The 17,698-nt window shown below is 42.0% G+C and overlaps 1 protein-coding gene across 1 annotated transcript in view; it reads right to left on the reverse strand.

Moving 5' to 3' along the window:
- LOC120535805 (alpha-(1,3)-fucosyltransferase 7-like) overlaps positions 1–15,348 on the reverse strand; it is a 33,910-nt gene extending 18,562 nt beyond the window's left edge. The window contains exon 1 of the mRNA XM_039763892.1: positions 14,950–15,348. Coding sequence (XP_039619826.1) covers positions 14,950–14,972 — 23 coding nt within the window. The 5' untranslated portion in view covers positions 14,973–15,348. The remainder of the gene's footprint in view (positions 1–14,949) is intronic.
- Between the last annotated feature and the right edge of the window lie 2,350 nt (positions 15,349–17,698).

Raw genomic sequence — 17,698 nt, forward strand, 5'->3', positions numbered from 1 at the left:
CGACCTCCCCTACCTTTCTTTTGGAACTTCAGGCCAGATGGTGAGGCTTGATTAAGCCTCAAAGGGAGGAGATATATGGAAAATAAAATTAGTATGTTCATGTATTAGCAAAAATAAATAAGCATTAACCTTAGTGCAAATATTAATGCAAGATAGGCCTGCTAAACTCTGTTTGCCCATTCTCTTGACTCCTAGATTCTTCATCCCAGGTGAAAACTTTTTCGTGCGTCTCTGCTCATACGATTTTCTCTTCTTCATTCCCACTTCTCTCTGCAAATTACTGGCCCATTGGCAAGGCCTCTACGAGGTTAATGTAATGAAGGGGCTTGTTGACTATCTGGTAAAACAACCAAATCATCGACCAAGCAAGCGGATATATCACATCAATCTGCTGAAGCCGTGGAAGAAGCGAGACCCTGGGCTTTCCTCCAGCCAGCAACACTTCCTCTTCACTCAGAAAATCAGCCTTAACTTTGACCCTCTTCAACAACAGGAGCTCAAAAACAGCTGGAGATGCCCTGAATAGATTCACACCTCTCCGAATAATTGAACAATGATCTTACTACCCACTGGGGACGGCACGGTGGAACAGTGGTAGCGCTGCAGCCTCGCAGTAAGGAGACCTGGGTTCGCTTCCCGGGATCTCCCTGCATGGAGTTTGCATGTTCTCCCCATGTTTGCGTGGGTTTCCTCCGGGTGCTCCAGTTTTCTCCCATGGTCCAAAGACATGCAGGTTAGGTGTATTGATGATCCTCAATTGTCCCTAGTGTGGGGGTGGGTGTGTGTGTGTGTCCTGCGGTAGTTTGGCACCCAGCACAGGACTGGCTCCAGCAGACCCCCATGACCTTGTGTTAAGATATACTGTAGCAGGTTGGAGAATGACTGACTGACTGACTGACTGATGACTGACTAGTCAGCAGGGGTACTGTCAAACCTCCAAACTGGCCCCGTCCCAAGACTAAACGGCAGGTTCAAGCCTTCCTGGGCTTAGCAGGGTACTACCACCAGTTCGTGCCTTGTTTTTCAGAGAGGGCTATGCCATTAACCATTAAACTGCCAGGACCAGCTATAGTTGGTTCCCAATGCATTTTGCCAGCACGCCAGAGCTGAGTATATTCGGTGACGCACATTTATTGAACGCCGCAACTGGCTATAGTTGGTTCCCGGTACAATTTGCCAGCATGTAGGAGCTGATCAATCAGTGCCATACATTCATTGAGCAGCCAGCTCATGACCACTGCCGACCCCAAGCTAATCAACTCCTTTCGTGTTTAGTTGTCCCTGTTTTGGACATGGAACTAGATGTTGCTCTGGAGCCATTTATTGAAAATTTTATGTATTTTGCTTTGTACATTGTACACTATAGGGGGTGGTTCCTCAAACCTTTTTCTTCTTTCTTTGGGTATCCTTACAATGTTTTTGCGAGACCAATCAATTCTCTCCCAGGCACTATACATTTAGACCTGAACAGGTCAATACAGCCAATTCCTTGTGCCCCACATAATGTGTCAGTTGCTATGAAGAATGCTGTTAAAGCCCAGTTTGACAAATAGGAAGCTGATAGCCATATTGCCTCAGTCTCTGAACTGACTGATTGGATCAGCAACATGGTAATTGTGAAGAAGCCTGATAAATTGCAGCTGTTAATTGACGAAAAATTTTTGAATCAAGCACTGCAAAGTTCTTAGTATCTTATGCCCATCCTTGACGTACTGTATGAGATCCCTGAGGCTAGGCTCTTTACCTTAGTGGATGCCGGAGATGCCTTTCTTCAGTGTAAGCTAGACAAGGAAAGTAGGTTCATGACCACATTATAAACACCCTGGGGTCAGAAAAAGTGGCTGAAGTTCCTTTTGGTGCTAGTGTTGCACCAGAAGTGTGCCAGCATAAGCAACATGAGTTGTTGGCAGAGCTTGAGGGGGTAGAACCAGTCACAAATGACATCCTCATTGTGGGTTGTGGTGACACTGATGACACGAATGATAAACACCATGACACAAAGTTGTTTCCTTCATGGAGCAATGCAGAAATGTCAGCCTGAGGCTTAGTGTTAAGAAGTTGCACTTTCAAGTTCCAACTCCAATAGATGCAAAAGCTGTACACCAATTCATTGGGTTCATTATGTACTTGAACAAATTCTTACCACATCTTTCAGAAGTGTGTGAGCCCCTAATAAAACTATTTGGCACTTGCTCCCGAAACACGAAGCAGCTGTTTAAGAGATTAAGAATCTTGTTACCTCGACTCCAGTTTTGTGAAATTATGATGTATCTAAATCTGTTACCATCCAAAGTGATTCAAGCCATTATGATCTGGGATGTTGTCTCATGCAAGAGGGCCAGCCCATGGCTTTTCCTTTAAGAGGATTGACTTCAAATGAGCAAAACTATGCACAGATAGGGAAGTATAGCATAAAGAGTGTATTTGCATGCCAGTGCAAATACTACATATATAGCCAAGATCAAATTATAGCAGAAACGGATCACAAACCTCTTATTTCCATATTTAGCAACTCACGTCTCTGTGCACCGAAATGCCTGCAGAGTATGCTGCTTGCTCTCCAGCATTACAACCTCAAGGTGGTTTATAAACCAGGTCCTGAGATGTGTTTAAGTGGCACCCTCAGCAGATCCACAGCAACAGATAGAAACAAAAATTCAAGGCAATCATGGCATTCATTCTGTGCATTACAGCAGGAGCAATCTGATCTTGAACACATTAATTAGGCTGATTATATCAATGGAACAGATCAGCGCCTTACCCAAATAAGGCATCACACAAAAAGATGAAAGTGCTCAAATCCACAATTCTAATTGGCTAACTAAACCTAAAACCAGTTTAGCACTCTTTTGCCATACAGGGAAGAGGTCAGTGTTGAAAATGGTATGCTTTATAAATGTCAGAGAGTGATAGTCCCAGTGCACCTTTTTAAGATGGATACACGCAAGACACATTGGTGGGGAAACCTGATACAGACGGGCACATGATATTTTATACTGGCCCTGCATGCAGAGCAAGATTAAAGACTTTGTGAGCAAATATACAGTCTGCAATGAGTATGCTAGAGAACAGGAAAAGCAGACAATGATGTGTCATGAACTTCCAACCAAACCCAGGCAGATCATCAGCATCAATCTCTTCCAGCACAGTGGCAAAGATTTTCTGCTGCTTGCTGACCACATTTGGACTATTTGGAGATTAAGGTTTTGCCTGACTTATTGGCAGAAAAAAACTGTCAAATGTTGTAAGGCACTGTTTGCCCATTATGGCCAACCCAAAAGAGTAATCACTGATAATGGGCCCCAGTTTGCTTTTTTACCATTCAGATGTTTTGCAAAAGGGTGGAAATTTAATCATTGCCTGTCCTCCCCACAACATCCAAAGGTTCATGGTAAGGCTGTAGCAGCTGTAAAGATAGGAAAAAAATCTCATCAAAAAGCACTGTGTGATGGCAGCAATGCGCTGAATGTCCAGGCACAGAAGACTACCCTCCCAGTCACCAACACATTGTTATCGTATCGTGACAGGTGTTGTGGAGAAACTACAAGAGAAAAAACAGCAAAAAAGTTCTCCCAGAGCTTTCAGCGGAAGAATCCATTCAGATGAAGCCACCACCCAATGATCAAACAGGTATCTGGAAGCTTGGATCCTATGTGCAGAAAGTAGCCCCAAAGATCCTATCTATCTTCGAAATAGAGTGGATTTAAGACCAGCTGAATCCTCTTTGCAAAATCCAGATTAAAGACGAAGCTCAATAACTTAAACCAGCTGGATGGATGTAGCAAGCCAGAGATGCAGTAGAGGAGCAGTCATCTCATGCAACTGTAACTACATGCCCTCTTCAGGACTCTTGCACTGACTGCAGTGATAACACTTCTACATAGCATACCACTGTTGTCTCACACTATGGTCAGGTGCCTAGGCCTCCCAACAAACTTAATCTGTGATGTACTCTTTGTTTTGCAGTTACTTCTCAATCATATGTTTCTCTACTTGTATGCTATTGAGTGAGTTATATTGGAATGTAAAAAAACTAAAAACAAAAAGTATATGCATGTATATATGGGGGTGGCATGGTGGCGCAGTGGGTAACGCTGCTGCCTCGTAGTTAGGAGACCATGTTAGCTTTCCAGGTCCTCCCTGTGTGGAGTTTGCATGTTCTCCCCGTGTCTGCGTGGGTTACCTCCGGGTATTCTGGTTTCCTCCCACAGTCCAAAGACATGCAGGTTAGGTGCATTGGCAATTCTAAATTGTCCCTAGTGTGTGCTTGGTGTGTGGGTGTGTGTGTGCACACCCTGCGGTGGGCTGGCGCCCTGCCCAGGGTTTGTTTCCTGCCTTGCACCCTGTGTTGGCTGGGATTGGCTTCAGATCCCCATGACCCTGTATTAGGATATAGCGAGTTGGATAATAGATTGATGGATGTATATACACTCACCTAAAGGATTATTAGGACACCTGTTCAATTTCTTATTAATGCAATTATCTAATCAACTAATCACATGGCAGTTGCTTCAATGCATTTAGGGGTGTGTTCCTGGTCAAGACAATCTCCTGAACTCCAAACTGAATGTCAGAATGGGAAAGAAAGGTGATTTAAGCAATTTTGAGCGTGGCATGGTTGTTGGTGCCAGACGGGCCTGTCTGAGTATTTCACAATCTGCTCAGTTACTGGGATTTTCACGCACAACCATTTCTAGGGTTTACAAAGAATGGTGTGAAAAGGGAAAAACATCCAGTATGCGGCAGTCCTGTGGGCGAAAATGCCTTGTTGATGCTAGAGGTCAGAGGAGAATGGGCCGACTGATTCAAGCTGATAGAAGAGCAACTTTGACTGAAATAACCACTCGTTACAACCGAGGTATGCAGCAAAGCATTTGTGAAGCCACAACACGCACAACCTTGAGGCGGATGGGCTTCAACAGCAGAAGACCCCACCGGGTACCACGTATCTCCACTACAAATAGGAAAAAGAGGCTACAATTTGCACGAGCTCACCAAAATTGGACAGTTGAAGACTGGAAAAATGTTGCCTGGTCTGATGAGTCTCGATTTCTGTTGAGACATTCAAATGGTAGAGTCAGAATTTGGCGTAAACAGAATGAGAACATGGATCCATCATGCCTTGTTACCACTGTGCAGGCTGGTGGTGGTGGTGTAATGGTGTGGTGGATGTTTTCTTGGCACACTTTAGGCCCCTTAGTGCCAATTGGGCATCGTTTAAATGCCACGGGCTACCTGAGCATTGTTTCTGACCATGTCCATCCCTTCATGACCACCATGTACCCATCCTCTAATGGCTACTTCCAGCAGGATAATGCACCATGTCACAAAGCTCGAATCATTTCAAATTGGTTTCTTGAACATGACAATAAGTTCACTGTACTAAAATGGCCCCCACAGTCACCAGATCTCAACCCAATACAGCATCTTTGGGATGTGGTGGAACGGGAGCTTCGTGCCCTGGATGTGCATCCCACAAATCTCCATCAACTGCAAGATGCTATCCTATCAATATGGGCCAACATTTCTAAAGAATGCTTTCAGCACCTTGTTGAATCAATGCCACGTAGAATTAAGGCAGTTTTAAAGGCGAAAGGGGGTCAAACACCATATTAGTATGGTGTTCCTAATAATCCTTTAGGTGAGTGTATAGTCATACTTATATGAAAAGTATATGCATGTATATATAGTCATAGTTATATGAATTATGGTCTATTATGAAAAGCCAAAATAGTTTAACTTAGTGAAAATACTAATCCTAGCTATACATTTGATGGCTAATTTTTTTCAGCAATCAAATAATGTTAGAGATGTTAGCTGGCAGGCTGGTGCAGTATGATAATGTCATCAGTGCACGTCTGCAACGGCATGTTTTGTTCAGTGTGTTTTATCCAACAGCATACAACACAACTAACGTTGAACTGTGTGCCTGGCTATTGTTGTTATTAACATGAGAAACACTCTGCAGCATCCTTTTGTGCAGCTTGGTGGCAGTACTGATTATCACATGGATCGGCAGTTCACAGAGATGGGAGAAACAAATGAGCTGTGTTTTGCATTTGTACCCCATGTAGTAAATGGGTGACTCGATTAAGCATGATAGACCACATATTAAGGCTAAGACAAGTTTATACTTGACGTGTCCACGCTGACCAAAAGGGACAAACAGTGAAAATTACGTCAGACATCCAGGCATGCCTCCACACATCACGGGCGTGCATTGAGTTTTTGCTGCACATAGTAGGTAGAAGTTTTCCAAATGCACCGTGATGTGGATGCCGCATTAAATATCCAAAGTGGAGAGTTTGGACAAGAGGCTGGTTACATATGCTCCAGAATGATGAATGAAAGGTTAAATACTCATATAACACTTTTAGGAACACCATCTTCTCCTTTTTTTCACAAGCACAACTCACTTACTCTGCTGTGACACTGTTAGATATTTGACAATGGCTAAAACCTGTCACCTACTGACTATAAGACTAGGAACGCAAGTATAAATGTGTTTTAGTTAATGTCACACGGAAGTTGTTTGCACTACAGTCTGCATGCTGGTTTCATGCGGTAAGTATAAACAAGCCCTTATGCAGGTAAGCAGTGCAAAAAGTATATTGACAGAATAAATAAAAGGAATGTAATTTGAAAAATATTTAACAGTGTCAATGTAACATAAGACTTTGTGAGTCATTTATCTTAAGTACAAGAAAGTTAAAGTCAAGGCATGTCTTTTTTAATACTGTTAATCTTCTTCTTTCGGCTGCTCCCATTAGGGTTGCCACAGCAGATCATCTTCTTCCATATCTTTCTGTCCTCTGCATCTTGTTCTGTCACACTCATCACCTGCATGTCCTCTCTCACCACATCCATAAACCTTCTCTTAGGCCTTCCTCTTTTCCTCTTTCCTGGCAGCTCTATCCTTAGCATTCTTCTCCCAATATACCCAGCATCTCTCCTCTGCACATGTCCAAACCAATGTAATCTCACCTGTCTGACTTTGTCTCCCAACCATCCAACTAGAGCTGATCCTCTAATGTACTAATTTCTAATCCTATCCATCCTCGTCACACCCACTACAAATCTTAACATCTTTAACTCTGCTACCTCAAGCTCTGTCTCCTGCTTTCTGGTCAGTGCCACTGTCTCCAATCTATATAACATAGCTGTTTTCACTACCGTCCTGTAGACCTTCCCTTTTCACTCTTGCTGATACCCGTCTGTCACAAATTACTCCTGACACTCTTCTCCACCCATTCCACCCTGCCTGCACTCTCTTTTTCACCTCTCTTCCACAATTCCCATTACTCTGTACGGTTGATCCCAAGTATTTAAACTCATCCACCTTCTCCAATTCTACTCCTTGCATCCTCACCATTCCACTGGCCTCCCTCTCATTTACACAAATGTATTCTGTCTTGTTCCTACTGACCTTCATTCCTCTCCTGTCTAGAGCATATCTCCACTTCTCCAGGGTCTCCTCAACCTGCTCCCTATTATCGCTACAGATCACAATGTCATCAGCAAGCATTATAGTCCACGGGGACTCCTGTCTAATCTCGTCTGTCAACCTGTTCATTACCATTGCAAATAAGAAAGGGCTCAGAGCCGATCCCTGATGTAATCCCACCTCCACATTCAATGCATCCGTCACTCATACCGCAGACCTCATCACTGTCACACTTCCCTTGTACATATCCTGTACAACTCTTACGTACTTCTGTGCCACTCCCGACTTCCTCATATAATACCACCACTCCTCTCGAGGCACCCTGTCATATGCTTTCTCGAGGTCCACAAAGACGCAATGCAACTCCTTCTGGCCTTCTCTAAACTTCTCCATCAACATCCTCAGAGCAAACATTGCATCTGTGGTGCTCTTTCTTGGCATGAAACCATACTGTTGCTCACGAATCATCACTTCACTTCTAAACCTAGCTTCCACTACTCATCCCATAACTTCATGCTGTGGCTCATCAATTTTATCGCCCTGTAGTTACTACGGTCCTGCACATCCCCCTTATTCTTAAATATCGGCACCAGTACACTTCTTCTCCACTCCTCAGGCATCCTCTCACTTTCCAAGATTCCATTAAACAATCTGGTTAAAAACTCCACTGCCATCTCTCCTAAACACCTCCATGCTTCCACAGGTATGTCATCTGGACCAACGGCCTTTCCATTTGTCATCCTCTTCATAGCTGTCCTTACTTTCCTCCTTGCTAATCCATTGCACTTTCTGATTCACTATCTCCAAATCATCCAACCTCTTCTCTCTCTCATTCTCCTCATTCATCAGCCTCTCAAAGTACTCTTTCCGTCTGCTCAACACACTCTCCTCACTTGTGAGTATGTTTCCATCTTTCTCCTTAATCACCCTAACCTGCTGCACATCTTTCCCAGCTCGGTCCCTCTGTCTAGCCAATCGGTACAGGTCCTTTTCTCACACCTTAGTGTTCAACCTTTCATACATCTCATCATACGCCTTTTCTTAAGCCTTTTGCCACCTCTCTCTTCACATTGTGCCTCATCTCCTTGTACTCTTGTCTACTTTCTGCATCTCTCTGACTATCCCACTTCTTCTTTGCCATCCTCTTCCTCTGTATACTTTCTTGTATTTACTCATTCCACCACCAGGTTTCCTTTTCCTCCTTCTTCTGTCCAGATGTCACCCCAAGTACCCTTCTTGCTGTCACCCTTACCACATCAGCTGTAGCTGCCCAACTGGTAACTCTTCACTACCACCCAGTGCTTGTCTCACCTTCTCCCTAAACTCAACTTTGCAGTCTATCTTTTCCAAATTCCACCATTTTATCCTTGGCTCTGCCCTCACTCTCTTCCTCTTCTTGATCTCCAATGTCATAATACAGGCCACCATTCTATGCTGCTTAACTACACTTTCCCCTGCCACCACTTTGCAGTCTTCAATCTCCTTCAGATCAACTCTTCTGCATAGGATGTAATCTACCCGTGTGCATCTTCCTCCACTCTTGTTTATAACCCTATGTTCCTCCTTCTTCTTAAAATACATATTCACCACAGCCATGTTCATCCTGTTGGCAAAATCCACTATCCTCTGACCTTCTTCATTCCTCTCCTTGACACCATACCTACCCATCACCTCCTTGTCTCCTCTGTTCCCTTCACCAACATTCCCATTGAAATACACTCCAATCACCATTTTCTGTCCCTTGGGTACACTGTTCATCACTTCCTCCAACTCACTCCCAACTTGCAGGGCATATGTACTAACAACATTCATCATCAAACCTTCAATTTCCAGCTTCATAATCATTACTCTGTCTGACACTCTTTTCACCTCCAAAACACTCTTGACATATTGTTCCTTCAGAATAACTTCTACCCCATTTCTCCTCCCATCCACAATTAATTTTGGTAATTAATTAGACACAACCGTTCCATGTTCTGTCACTATGGAAGTTTGTTGAATGGCATATGTACTACTCCCTGTCCTAGAAACTTGAATATATATTTTGTAGGTGTTATATTTTCACCAGTGTCTCACACACATAATATTGTGAGCCTACATGGGCCCTTAACCTATCACAGGCACCGCAAGTGGATTGAAGAATATTGCTACATCATAGCCTCCCCTTATATCCTTTTGCCACTATTCAGGGAAAGTGGTGCTCTTCTTATATCTTCAACAGTGTCCTATGTTCCTATCACCCCTTAGCACCATCACATTCAGAAACTGGTTCCAATTCATTTACTGTACCTGAGATATACCAATCATGGTGTTTTCTGGAAACACACCATGATTCTGGTACGTTATGTCATCTAATACATACCGGATCTATTGCTCTGAGAGCCCTGTTCTTCATTTAATTGGAGAGCTAAGCATAGAAATGTTATTTGGGCTGCATATTTGTGACAATATATAGGTTTATTCTATTCTTAGTCACTATTACCATATACAGTGAAGTGAATAAATATGTTCTCCTTGTCTGATTTTCCATATGTGGTGTAGCCAGGTATCGATTACAAGAGGGTATTCATTTTTCTACAGGGGACAATAAGTATTTCCTAACTTTAGTTAAAAGAAAATGAAAAATGCCTCATATTTTTGTCTACTTTTATCCAAAGTAGTATTTTGCATGAAGTCTGAAACATACTCTTTCGAAAATATATGCAATACAGCACTATATATATATATATATATATATATATATATATATATATATATATATATTGTTGACTGGGACCCGGACAACATAGTTCCACCACACACTATTTATTTACACAATTATTTACAATTCATGCTCACAAACCCCAGTGCTTCTTGCACCGATTCCCCAAAGTCCAGGCCACACTCTCAGTCACTGTGCCTCTCTTTCGACCGCCTCCCGTCCTCTCCCGAGCTCTGTCCTCTTCCACCCGACATCCACTACCGACTGGAGAGAGGGAGCTCCTTAAATGGGAACCCGGATGGGCTCCAGCTGCTTCCCGGCAATCAGTCCTGGCCACACCCCAGTGTGGCGGAAGGGCCGGCTGCGCACCCGGAAGCCGTCCGGGTGTCCCCTGTCGTCTTCCCCCCAGCACTTCCTGGTGTGGCGGAAGTGCTGGGCTCCAGGGTTCCTCAGGCACCAGGACGCCACCTGGCGGTGGCCACGGGTCCCTACAGGGCTGGGCTTCCAAACCCTGTACCCGAGGCCCCCAACATAACCAGGATGGACGCCCCCTCGCAATCTGGAGGAGGCACGAGCCCTCCTCTGGTCCTCCTGGGCGTCCCGGGATATATAGGTGATATTGTTGCTATTGTCATGGACTGCATGCATTGGTGGGAGTCCCGATCAGGATGGGATGAGGTTCTTTACCTGGACAGGATGGTAGCCCATCAGTGGCACAAGAAGAAAAGCAAGGGCCATCCTTCCCTGGCCATTAGGGAGGCAGAAGATGCCCTTGCGGAAGGCATAGAATGGACTGAAGATCTTTACTCAGCCAGGAGGCCAGTATAATGGAGAGACAGAGGAAGCAGGCTATCTGTTCCCCAATATGTTAGATGGCACTATTGATGAGCCTAAGCACCCAAAGGGCATGCTGGGAACTTTAGTGCCATGGAGCAGCCCAGTTTGATTCCCTAGGTGCCCTCATTGGGTGCTAGAGGGATTCAAGGTCCTCACTATTGTAGGCTTCTGCATGATCTAGAAGTACTTCCAAAAGGCTATGGCCTGGCACCGACAGTACTTCTGGGTGCAGTTGAAGGAGCCGCTCTGCCTTACCTGGAGAGTCAGCATTAAGAGGCAAACAATAAAACCCTTTGGAGAAATTGAATAAGAGAAAAGGAACTGTATTTCATTTTGATCAAGCTCACCTGTTTGTTAAGGTACTGGGATTAATGAAAGGGACAATATTTGAACCTGTGACTGAACTGAGTGTGTGAATTTTGGGGACTGGTGGTACCCCCTACTGGTTACACTATTTAATCGTCCATTTAGCCATTAGAGAAAATTGTAATACCTGTGATGAAACTGCAGTTCCTTGCTGAGGGAATTAATAAAAATGATGAAATGGAATTAATTGAGGATTTTAGCTGAAAAACAAGTTGGTGAGCTAACTTAGTCTGTTTCATGATCAGATTCCAATCAACGGATCAATGAAAAATGGCTTCAATCATTATCTAACCAGAAGCAATTGCACTTTAAAATTTGTTACTCAGTTTAACTCAATGTCTGGAGTTGCAACAGTACTGTGTAGCTAACTAAGTACTTTTCCGTATACAATATTTGCAGATTATTATTTTTTTAACCATGGATTAATATTATTATTATTATTATACACTGTGTGCACAATTATTAGGCAAGTTGTATTTTTGGGATTCATTTTAATATGAAACAAATACAGTGCCATCAGTCAATCCAAAATGTTAATAAACCTGAAACCTGAATGTTATGCAAAGGAAATGTGAGTGTGAACATTATCAGGGGAATACATGTGTGTGCACAATTATTAGGCAACTAAATCAAAAACTTACCATTTTTCCAATCTCCCTTGTTTATTTTCATCTGTTAAAGTGAGAATAATAAACAAACCACACATAATTTCCAAATAAACATTTCTGACATAAAAAAAAATCAGTGACCAATATAGCCACCCTTCTTTTCAATAACTGCAATAAGCCTTCCATTCATGGAATCTGTTAGTTTCTTGATCTGTTGCCAATCAACTTTTTGTGCAGCAGCAACCACGGCCTCCCAGACACTGTTCAGAGAGAGGTACTGTTTTCCTTCCCTGTAAATCTCCTGTTTAAGAAGGGCCCACAAGTTCTCAATAGGGTTTAGGTCAGGTGAGGAAGGGGGCCATGTCATTATTCTGTCATCTTTAAGGCATTTACTGGCTAGCTACACAGTGGAATACTTTGATGCATGTGATAGAGCATAGTCCTGCATACAAAAATCATGGTCCTCTTGAAAGATGCTGACTTTTTCCTGTACCACTGCTTGAATAAAGTGTCTTCTAAAAACTAGCAGTAGGTTTGGAAGTTGAATTTGAGTCCATCTTCAACCCGAAAAGGTCTAACTAGCTCATCTTTAGTAATACCAGCCCATGCAAGTACCCCACCTCCATCTTGCTGGCATCTGAGTCAAAGTGGAGCTCTGTGCCCATTACTGATCCGGCCATGGGCCCATCCATCTGGTTCATCAAGTGTCACTCTCATATCATCAGTCCATAAAACCTTTGAAAAATCTGTCTTCAGATACTCCTTGGCCCAGTCTTGACGTTTCAACTTATGTGTCTTGTTCAGTGGTGGTCTTATTTCAGCTTTCCTTACCTTGGCCATGTCTCTGAGCACTGAACACCTTGTACTTCGAGGTACTACAGGTAGGTTGCAGTTCTGGAATATGACAGCACTAGAGGATAACGGGTTCCTGGTTGCTTCACGTTTGATTCTTCTCAAATCTGTGGCAGTTAATTTGCGTCTTTTTTTCTCAACACATTTTTTGCGACCCTGTTGACTATTTGCAACAAAATGCTTGATGGTTCTATGATCAAGCCCCAATATCTTAGCAATTTGGGGAGTGCTGTATCCCTCTGAAAGACTTTTTTTACAGTTTATGACTTTTCAGAGTCAGTTAAATCTCTTTTTGGCCCATTTTACCTGAGGAAAACAAGCTGCCTAATAATCATACACAACTTGATAGAGGGTGTTGATCTCCTTAGGGCACACCCTCCCTCATTGCACAGAAACATATCACCTGATATACTTAAATCAAATAAGCATTCAAGTTTATACAGCTTGGAGATGGAATATATGCATGAAAATTATGATATGGTCAAAATATTCACTTGCCTAATAATTGTGCACACAGTGTACTTCACTGGATCTGATTAGTCTTGAACATGCTACATACATTTGTCAATAAGCAAAACATTCCTGCCATAGATCAATTCTTGCTTTTCATAGTAAATGACTTTAGCTTTTGTTGATGGTCAATGCAAAACTACAGGAAACTCTATTCTATTAAACTGAAACGGACTCTCAGTAGTAATAATGGGAATTTTGAGCATTTATGTCCACCTGCCTTGCGCCCCCTGTGCTTGCTGGGATACATTCAGGCTTTCCTGCAACCTTTCCCAGGGTAGAGCAGGTTTAAAAAATGTGTATTGTTATTATCATTATATTTTAATGATTTTTGTTTGCTTACATTGTTCACTCAAGCATTACTTTTCATCAGTTATTTGTTCAAACTTCTTTTTTTTTTGTGCCATACAATAACCAGACTACAATGATTTATCATTGAATCGTGTTTTACTATAACTTCTTACAAAAAGCAATGGTGTGTACAGAATGTACATTTAGGTGTCTCATGCAGGGAAATTAAATGTTTGAAACACTTATATACCAAATAGCATAAACAGTATACTGAAATCCACCCCTTCTGCTTGATTCATAACCCATCAGTATGATTTTTGGTGTATCTAATCAGTAAAATAATATATCATAATATAAAGGTAGATTAGTTCAAATAATCAGGTACATTTAAGGATCACAGGTACAGAAATGTATCATTTTAGGGAAAATTTCAGAATAAGTGGTCTGATTTAAACTTAATAGACTAGGAAATGGTATTGTTTAGCAAGGGATTGTGACGATGCGGGTTTGCTACATGCTCCCATCTTGCCTTCCCGTCACCGTTGGTAATGTCACCGATGAGCTTAGCAGTGAGGCAACAACATAGCAAGGGGATGGTGCAAAAGTGTCAAATGTTTTTATTTAAAACAATCAATAAAACAAAGTATTCAAAATAAAGTGCAGTGCTTCAAAAGTCATTAAATAAGTAATCCAATAAAAACGAGTGTTATTGTGGAGGTTAAAATTAAACAGAACAAATCTAAAAACAACGAGGTTAAAATAATGCAGAACGCAATCTTTTAAAGCAACAAATCCCGGTGTCTTCTTTTCTGCGGCAACTCCCCTATTCCTCCCATCTGGGCTTCTCAACAGGGGGGTCGCCCTACCTGCTGCTGGCCTTCTGTTCATTCTCCTGCTGGTCGGTCCCCTTACCGATCCCTGGCTCTGGTAGGTTTTACGAACAGCGACTTGGGATTTCCCAATGACTAATGCTCTCACGCTGGGGACACTACGTCCTAAGTCCCGACTCCCGCGGCCTTACGCGGAGAGTAGTCCGCCTTCCGGTCACTCCTGTCCTTCATTTAAAACAAACTCTGAGGGAGCGACCGCAACTACTTCTCCCCGGGTGTCGGCCAAATACCCAGGCTTCTTGCACAGCTGCATGTGAGCCTTCACTCGCTTGCTCTCCCGTACTGGTTTGCTTGCTTACTTGCTTGCTTGCTTTCGCTTTCTCTTAGACATACACACACTGCCAGCACACACACTGTACATATTAGCACACATTTACCAAATCCAATACATAAATGATCAGTTTATTTTTAAAAGAAAAATAGGAAAAGATGAGAAACATCCATGCTTACCATGTGGAACTCAGCTGATCCATAGTCCTGATTTTAAAAGCACCAAGTCCAAGAAATGCTGAGTGTTTAAGCAAAGGGTGAATTTTTTCAAAGGCTGTTTTTCTGTCAAGTTTGGCTGTGTCTTTCTCACTTTGGCAGCACTAAAAATTTGTAAATTAAGTTTTATTTCTGATCACCTTCTGATGTGAGGTCTCTTCAGGCAGATTATTTCTTTAAATTGACCTCACAGTCAAACGTGGGATTGTCCGTGGTGATTATCCAGAATTACAGAGCCATTGGGTCAGAGAGTTCTTTGTCAATATCTGACACAATTGCACTCTGTCAGTGTGTAGATTTAACAACTTGTAGCTCAGTATGCTCTAATCTTCAGAATCTGACTTTAGCAGAGCATGATTCTCTTCTCACTTTAAAGGATGCTCTTAAGGAGGAAATGCCTTATTTATAGTCAGCTGTAAAAACACTGCAACCTGACACGCAGGTGTCTTATATGCAAATGTTAAACCTTCGAAGTATTATTGTTGTGTAGGTGACTCAGTTTTAATTCTTGCATGTGTATTAATTAGCAAGGGTTTAAACAGCTTAAAAATAATTCAAAATAATTTGAAATGGTTTCAGGAATAGTATACAAAATTACTTTTTGAATGTCAGTTGCATGAATAATTGCATATATGTATAACAATAATAAGAAAGTCACCTTTTAAAGCAATTTTATCATACTTTTTGTCCATGCTGAATAGAAATAATCTAACTTTGACTATTAGTGAGGAAAATATATATCTCAGAGATCTGTAAATTAGTAATATTATTATTGTTGGATTGTAACATCACACAATAAGCATTAAATGAAAGAATTTTTAGAATTTCTGATGTTGTTTGAAATCTATCATTAAAATCACTAGTTTTATATAATAAAATATATAATAAAAAGGAAAAAAAATCACTCTAGCTTTAAGTCATTTTTCTGTAGTTCAAGATTAATGGAAAGTGTACAGCTATCAGGTGGAGCCTTAACTTAGGGAATGGTGTCAATATTTCTAAGTCCATGTTTTAGTAAATGAACTGATACCAGAGTTCCTACTTAAAATATACTGCTCAAAAATTTTAAAGGAACACTTTTTAATCAGAGTATAGCATGAAGTCAATGAAACTTCTGGGATATTAATCTGGTCACTTAAGTAGCAGAGGGAGTTGTTTATCAGTTTCAGCTGCTTTGGTGTTAATTAAAATAATGACAGGTGCACTAGAGGAGCAACAATGAGACGATCCCCAAAACAGGAACGGTTTAACAAGGGGAGGCAACTGACATTTTTCCCTCCTTTTTTCTAACATCTCAGAGTTTAACTTGTTATTCTGCATACTATGAAGGGGTGTGCAGCTTGCAAAAACTCGTCATGGGCAAGGGAACCACTCAGACTTGTAAAAGTCAGAAGGTAAAGCTTTTTGTTTGAATGTGATCAACTGTTTTGGAATGACAACTTTGATATTGTCCCTGAAGCAAAAGGAAACCTAAGGATAAAGAAGCCCCACTTGGATATACTGTATCTCCCTGTTGGAAAATGGAGCCAGGCTGGCCTGTCACAAAAGGCTGGATTGATCGCTGCCAGGATCTCCAGGACTTATTGCTACATGGTCAGAGTATTCTCAACAAGAAGTGGAGGAGGCATTACAAGGCCAAAGCATGATGTCAGTTCTTCTAGCAGTGTGCTATTTGAGATTGTCATCCAAATTGCACCATTTTTGTGTCAAGTGGTATGCAAGGCTCAAGATAATACCATGGCAGTACACAACAGTGCAGATTATGCAATCCACCAAATTCATCAATGTAGAACATTCATTTGGAGATGCCCTGAATAGATTCACACCTCTCCGAGTAATTGAACAATGATCTTACTACCCACTGGGGACGGCACGGTGGAACAGTGGTAGTGCTGCTGCTTCACAGTAAGGAGACCAGGGTTCGCTTACCGGGTCCTCCCAGTGTGGAGTTTGCATGTTCTCCCCGTGTCTGCGTGGGTTTCCTCTGAGTGCTCTGGTTATATCTCACAGTCCACAGACATGCAGGTTAAGTACATTGGCGATCCTAAATTGTCCCTAGTGTGTGTGTGTCCTGCAGTGGGCTGGCGCCCTGCCCAGGATTTGTTCCTGCCTTGTGTTGGCTGGGATTGGCTCCCGCAGACCCCCGCGACTCTGTGTTAGGATATAGCGGGTTGGACAATGACTGAATGACTGACTACCCAGTGGTGAACATCCCTTTAGTGGGTAGAAAGCATTAAAGAAATGTTCCACTCAAAAAGGATATTTTTTGTACCCTCATTGTTTGTAGTGATGTCAAGGAAAACCTTTTATTTCATATTTTCAGGGACATTCCTAATATAATGGGATTCAAAGCTGAATCCTCTTGACAATATCAAAATGCCCATGAAAATAATTCAAAATATGTCAGGTGCCCAGTGATATGCATCCCAAACATATGTATTTGTGCTGAAATATTGCTAAAATAAACCAGAAAATGCCCATGTGTACAAGGGAGAAATATCTTTGGACAGGGTTGAATTTTTGAATTGATGACCAGCCCCCTAATAGTTAATTCATTGGCTACCATAGTGCACATGATAACAACATTACAGAGGATGGTCTGAAAGTTTAAAGAAAGTTTACAGAAATCATTATCAATGGGAATGCATGGCTACTATTTGTGCATATCCAAGATGCTTCAACAAGCAAAAGGCCAATTTAATGATAATTTTTC

Source organism: Polypterus senegalus, chromosome 9 (genome assembly GCF_016835505.1).
Source record: "Polypterus senegalus isolate Bchr_013 chromosome 9, ASM1683550v1, whole genome shotgun sequence".
Lineage (NCBI taxonomy): Eukaryota > Metazoa > Chordata > Cladistia > Polypteriformes > Polypteridae > Polypterus > Polypterus senegalus.